Raw genomic sequence first — 6712 nt, forward strand, 5'->3', positions numbered from 1 at the left:
TTCTTCACAAAACGGCGCCAGTAGCCAGAAGCCAGAAGCCAGAAGCCAGGCAGGCGTGTAAACCTTTTTTTTTGTGTGGATTTTTCAAGCACCGCCGCTGTTTCCCAAACTATCTAGCATTTGGAAATTCATAGCCATGAAGATGGTTGAGAAGAAGAGAAAATCGAGAGACGGTAAGAAACATGATAGACCACCAAAATTTAACAAAACGTCCAAATTCAATAAAAAATCTGGTAAGAGAACGGACGAGAAGAGGCGGACCGGTCCTCGCTTGCCTCAATCTCTACGGAAAGAGCTCGATCGAGTTAACCGTAATGATCAGTACAGCAGTGAAGAAGATGACCATGAAGGTGTTAGCAACGACGTTTATGAATACGAAGAAGGAGTTCCTGAAGAGGAATCCAAGAAGAACCGCCGCTTTGATTCCATTGAGAATTACGAGTATCAGTTACCTGAGGATTTTGAGGTTTCTAGCTCTGCCTCTCTATTTATAGCATAGCTTGTTTATAAATTAATTTTATTTTAATTAATCGAAGTGAATTATAGTTTGACTGCTGAATTTTAAAATTTAGAAGAGTGATTTTTTTTTTCTGGAGTGTCTTCGGATGGTGTTCTAGTTCTTGACGGTATCAGAATTTGCTATACTGATTGTTATTTTTTTATATGATTTTTTGTTTACCAACATTGTGGTCTTTTGAGTTCGTGTCTCTAATTTTTTCAGTTAATGTAGGATGAGAATGTTGTTTCGGATGAAGACGACAATGATTTCGATGGTGTTGAAAATAAGATAGCTGGCCGGGATAGTAAAAGGGGAGATCTTGATAAACTTGGTGATGATGCTGAAGATGAAGATGAAGATGACGAAAGACATTTGAGGATGCTGCAAGGAATCACTGGAATGCCAAGCCAGGCCTTTGAAGGTATCACTTCTACTTCTCGAGATTAGTTGGGTGCATGACATGCTTTTCATTTACAATGCATGCTTACTTATCTACCAATGAAGTTAGTGTACTTGAACCTGAAGTATGTTTACATATCTCTAACATCTTATGGGTATATTCAGAGATGGAAACATGAATTATGTTTAGGGGATGATATTTGAGAGCAGAACATTCTTCTTCTTCATGCTGCTAAAGTTATTTTTCGTGGTTCTAGTTGTGTATGAGTAGATGTCCTTGTTTTTGCATCCATTTATGGGTTAAATTGTTTCGTATATTGGGCAACGGATAGAAACTTAATCAACGTAAGAGCATGACTTATTTTCACCTCATATGCTTGCCTTCTTAACATATTGATGTAAAATTGTGAGTCTTGCTATGCGCTAGCACCATGTTTAGAAATTGCAGAGATGAAATCATGAACATTTTCTTAGGTGCTATAAATATATTTGCTAACATGTTCCAGAAGTTGCATGTCTGCTGCATTGTTGTTTAGTAATTAGGGGTTTGTATGGCGCCTAATCCTATGTTGTTCCCAGGCCGCAAGAAGAACAAAGTTGTTGTATCTGAGGGATATCCAGAATCTGAATATAATCCTACCCGTGACATTCTAGATGGTGATGGCCGCATTTCTATTGAAGACCTTATGGAAAGCATTCAAGGAAAACCTGGATATAGAGAGCTTCTAAATACAACTCGTCAAGTGGAGAAAAAGGGAAAGCTGCTTCAAGCTCCACTTCCCAAGGAAGATCGAGACAGGTTGGAAAGAAAAGCTGCTTATGAGCTATCGAAGAAAGATATTACAAAATGGGAGCCCTTGGTCAAGAGGAATAGGGAGACCCCTACCATTATTTTTGACAAAGACACAGATTTGGGGTTTTCAACTGTAGGGGCAATAGCTTCTGAATTTGAGCCTAGAACTGAGTTTGAGAAGAAAATGTCTTCATTAGTTCATGATGACAAGGTTACGACAGCTCATAAAGAAGATGGCTCAAAGCTTCTCGAATTAAATAAGGTATGGAGGCCATAAATATTCTTTAGTTGATTCAATTTAGCATCTTAATATTTTCCGTATGCAGTTCACCTATGCCTTTTGTGTTCTTTCTGGTTACCTGTGGTTTTGCAGTTTTCTTGCCATACTGCAGTCTCCTTTTACTTGATTAAGCAAAATCTTTCCTCTAAGCTACTTCATCTTCTGGACGTGATTGAGTTTTTTTCTTGACTATTTTTGTTCAATGTTTTGAACTTTAAACAAGATTTTATACTTTCAAGTGCAAGGAAAATGATGAAAAAGAAGAAGCAAGGTAACTGATTTTTTATTCAAATGTTTCTGAATTAGGTTGATCTTCTGTCTTTAAAAGCAAAGATTCGATACTTTGAATATGTTATTCATTTGTTTGAATATTCTTCCTTGTCTCAATCAGCAAAGAGATTCTAAAGCTAACCATTGTTTATGAGAACAGTAGGGGGAAAAAAAGGGATGCTGGGAGGAGAAGGGGTTGGGTATCTTCACAATTTTTATTTTATTTTTAGCTTTGAGAAACCAGTTGTCATAGTTTTGGTGCTTGTGTCTGCAAATTGTTTTTCTCACCAGGCTTACTTCATACATATTGATTCTTGGATTGCAGTTTTCTTTATTTCATTGCAAAACTGAATGTTTTCTTCTTCTTCTTCTTCTTTTTTTTTTTTTTTCCTATGATGCCTGGAAGATATCCCTTGAAGATTATGTAAACAACCGAAATCATATTGCGAAAATGCGCAGCCTTCTTTTCCGCCATGAAGTGAAGATGAAACGTGTCAAGAAGATAAAATCAAAAACATACCATCGGTTGTTGAAGAAAGACAGATTGAAAGGATCTGTAGGGATGCCAATGGATGCAGAAGAAGCCAAAGAACTGGCAATGAAGCAAGAGTTCAAACGTGCAGAGGTGATTGATCATTTTCTACATATTTAACAGTACCTTCTGAAAATCAATCTGTTTATGACCCTAAAATTCTTAGCATAATTAAAGAAACTTCCAAATTCTTTATAGTTATCTTTGAAATAATTAATAAACTATCAAAATTTTGATAGTCTTTTCAAAAAAGTTCTGAAAATCAATCCCTCATGTCCCCAAAATATTCAATGAAACCCCAAATTTTACTCTTTATCTCTACCCTACACATGTGATGCAGGAACGCATGACCTTAAGGCACAAAAACCAATCAAAGTGGGCACAACGCATTGTTAAGCGTGGTTTGGATGCCCAAGATGAAGGCACTCGAGTGGCTATGGCTGAACAACTCCATCAGCATGCTCTTTTGACTAGGAAAATGAAAACTATGAAGGACAGCAGCAGCAGCGATGACAGCAGCGATGAGGAAGATAGCGAAAATGAAGGTGGTTCAGACCAGGATGAGGCATCTAAGTTACTAGCAAAAGCAAGAGATAAGACAATGCAAGTATTAGAAGGAGATGATGAAGTGCCTGATTCAGGAGTTCTTTCTTTACCTTTCATGGTAATGTCTGCTTTTTATCTGCTTCGCTTCTTTAAACTGATGTCCTTCTTACTTTCCCCTCCCCCCTTGCTCCTCTCTTTCCAGGGAGAAATCTCAATGGTTTACCTAAAAATGATACCCTTCCGCTCATTTGCTTCCTTTTCTACCTAGATTTCTCTATGGATCCTACAAGTAAATTTTGTATCTTTTCTCATCTTTTTTTTTTAAATTTGCTTTGGTATAGAAACGGGCATTGAAGAAAAAGAAGGAAGCAGCTGATGCAGAAGCTAGGCTTGCTATTCAAGATTTTGAATCGTCAATGAAGCAGATGGAGGACACAGATGAGGCAGAAAATTCAAAAACAGGTACTGTGAGTGGTAGAAGGGTGTTTGGCGCGTCTAAGATGCAGGTTATAGAACCAAAAAATAAAATCAGATCAAGCAGTATTTCTAGTGATAGTGAAGCTGAGTTGGAAGCTGAAGAAGACAATGAGGTTGGTTTAGGCAGAACAGATGGTATGCAAGAGAATATTAATGTCAACTCTGTTTTGCTTGATTTAGATGCCAGCATTCCTCAAGATTCTGTTTTGAAGGTAATGGGATTTTGGTTTCTTTCCTGCCCATATTGAAATCGATATCTTTTTGCTTAGGTTGCCAAATTGAAATAAAATGTTTAATCTTTCTCAGGTTTCTGAAATTGTTAGAGATCCAGGTCACAAGAAGACATATGAAGTTTCTATACTACAATCAGATGCATGGAAAAAGGTAATGATGCCTTCTTTTTGTAAAACTGTCTCTGTTCTTCCACATGGATGGATAAGGTAACCTGAGAATAGACTGCACATAACTAGCAGATGAGTAGCAGTTGTCCAAATGAAGTGGACACCAATGGCAAAAGGTCTCGGAAAGTTGTTGAACCTGCTATACATAATCAAGATGTAGAATTAGAGGTATAACCGCATCCTTTGTACTCTGCTTTCTTCTTATGATTGGCCATTTCTTACATTTCCCTCCTCTCTTGAACTGTGAAGGAAGAAGGGGAGGATAGTGATGCGGATAGTGAAGGACAGATGGTTGATGGGATTTTATCTCCAGGGCACATATCATCTTACAAGCTTCCTTCCCAAGCAGAGCTTATACGTGAAGCTTTTGCCGGAGATGATGTGCAAGAAGAATTTAGCAAGGATAAAGAGGAAATTATAAATGAGGAAAATCCTGAACCTGAAAAACCCGTTCAACTTCCTGGCTGGGGCCAATGGACTCGTGTACAAAAAAAGAAAGGTTTGCCTTCATGGGTTTTGGAAGAGCACAAAAATGCAAAGAGAAAAAGGGAAGAGGCTCTTGGGAAAAGGAAGGATGCGCATCTTAAAAATGTTATTGTCTCTGAGAAGTTGGATAAAAAGGTTAGTGATGTCTGTTTATGATTCACTAGGCATCTTTTTCCGTGGTCCCTTGTTTAATCTTGCATCGTGATGATGGATATGAAAATCATTATCTTTAAATTTCTTTAAATTCTGACTAAGAAGCTTTTAGTTGAAGAGGAGGATTATTTTTTAGATTGTAATGTTGACGAAGTTGAAATGCTACTTGTTTTTTTTTAAGTATTGTTTGTGAAAAGCTGTTGTAGATCAAAGATTGTTTTCTTGTTCTTGTATCGAAGTAATTGTTTGCTAGCTTGGGTTTGGGTTGTTGTTTTGTGAAACATCAAGAACTGAAGACTTGAAATAGCAATTTCAAAGTGTTGTTTATCTTGCAGGTCCAAATATTTTGGTAGTTGTCGTGGTGGTTAATAAATCTGTATCTCTATTTGGATTTTGCAGGCAGAAAAATTGTTTTCAGGAACATTGCCATACCCGTTCACATCAAAGGAAGTTTTTGAACAAAGTATCCGCATGCCTATTGGACCTGAATTCAATCCTGCAACAGCTGTCAGAGCTCTTAATCGACCTGAAGTGAGTTATTTTCTCACAAATTCACGTTCCTTTATATGATCAAATTTGATTTTCCATTTTTGGATGTGGAAGGTTCTTGTTTTATAAAAAAAATTGGCTAGCTTGCTAAAATGCATTATAATTTTTGGATGTCTCGTACAGTGTTGTGCTTTCCCAATTTCTCCGGGATGCTTTATTATTTTGCACACACTTATTCTCTTACCTGGAATGCATCCTATGCAGGTGGTGAAAAAACAAGGGCTGATTATTCAACCAATCAACTATGAAGATGTGGATCCACATGAAAGAGGGGAGGAGCATAGAGGAAGTGGACAGAAACAAAGACAGAATCAAAGGATAATTCGGAGCCAAGGCAGAGTATAGGCAGTAGTGGCAAAGTCATGACGAGGAAAAGAAAACTGAGGGTGTTTCAACTCACGCTGCTTTCTGTAGGCTGAAACTTTTGCGGTCCCTCTGTCCCGGATTTTGGGTAGAGCCCTTATATTTGCCAATTTTTAGGAGCCATGGAGTTTGGTTATCGTTAAATTTGAGGCAGTTCGAGGTGAGCTCTTTAGCGGCTGTTAAATTAAGAGATCTGGCAAGTCAAGTTAGACGTGGGGAAATTTCTTTGATATTCTTGCTATAATAATATTTATTGTATTATTTCATTAGTGGTTAGGATTTTTAGGTTTTGAGGAATTTAAAAGGAGTTCAAGATATAATTTGGTAAATCAAACAACTTTCGATTTGATCGTTAGTTGAAATTTTAACAGAATATTATGAAGGTTTTATTTCCTATTGAGTTAAAATTTTAATGATAATTTGAGACAGCGAAGATGTTCGAATAAGACTCAGAAGTTACTGACCGAGATTGTCTTTATTTATCTTGTTGTATTTATATTTTTTTTCCTACTTAGATTGGAATGTTTAGTTTAATCATTATTCTACCATTTAGAAATCTTAATAATAGATAGATTTTATTAATTAGGAATCCTTTAGGACTAATAGGACTAATATAAATATGAATGTCTAGTTTATTTTGACAAAAAAAAAAAAAAGACTTATCATTAAGATTTTTAATAAAACACTAAGAGGTTTTTTTTTCAAAATTTCTCTATAGTTTAGGTTTGTAACCTTACAACTTGAGAACTATGGCTTTTATCTGCTTTATATGCTGTGTTAAGTGGTATTAGAGCAGGTTGATCTTTTTGATGGATAAAGATGGTAGCAATCTACTCTATGATACAAAAGTGAAGGCTCTTCGAGATGCTGTGCGGGGTCAAGAGCAAAAACTAGATTGTTTAGAATAGAGATTCAATAGTTCGGAGCACATCATAATAGTCTAGTTCAACTAATGGGTAACACA

The 6712-nt window shown here is 36.6% G+C and overlaps 1 protein-coding gene across 1 annotated transcript; it reads left to right on the plus strand.

Annotated features, from left to right (window-relative positions):
* On the plus strand, nt 1-6194 carry LOC7491296 (uncharacterized protein C57A7.06). Its single transcript, XM_002320302.4, has 11 exons — nt 1-466; nt 731-920; nt 1478-1953; nt 2648-2866; nt 3114-3437; nt 3661-4008; nt 4103-4180; nt 4270-4365; nt 4447-4818; nt 5236-5367; nt 5590-6194. The coding sequence occupies exons 1-11, from the start codon at nt 137-139 to the stop codon at nt 5728-5730; spliced, it is 2706 nt and encodes a 901-aa protein (XP_002320338.3). The 5' UTR covers nt 1-136; the 3' UTR covers nt 5731-6194.
* Nucleotides 6195-6712: the final 518 nt, after the last annotated feature.

Source organism: Populus trichocarpa, chromosome 14 (genome assembly GCF_000002775.5).
Source record: "Populus trichocarpa isolate Nisqually-1 chromosome 14, P.trichocarpa_v4.1, whole genome shotgun sequence".
Taxonomy (NCBI): Eukaryota; Viridiplantae; Streptophyta; class Magnoliopsida; order Malpighiales; family Salicaceae; genus Populus; species Populus trichocarpa.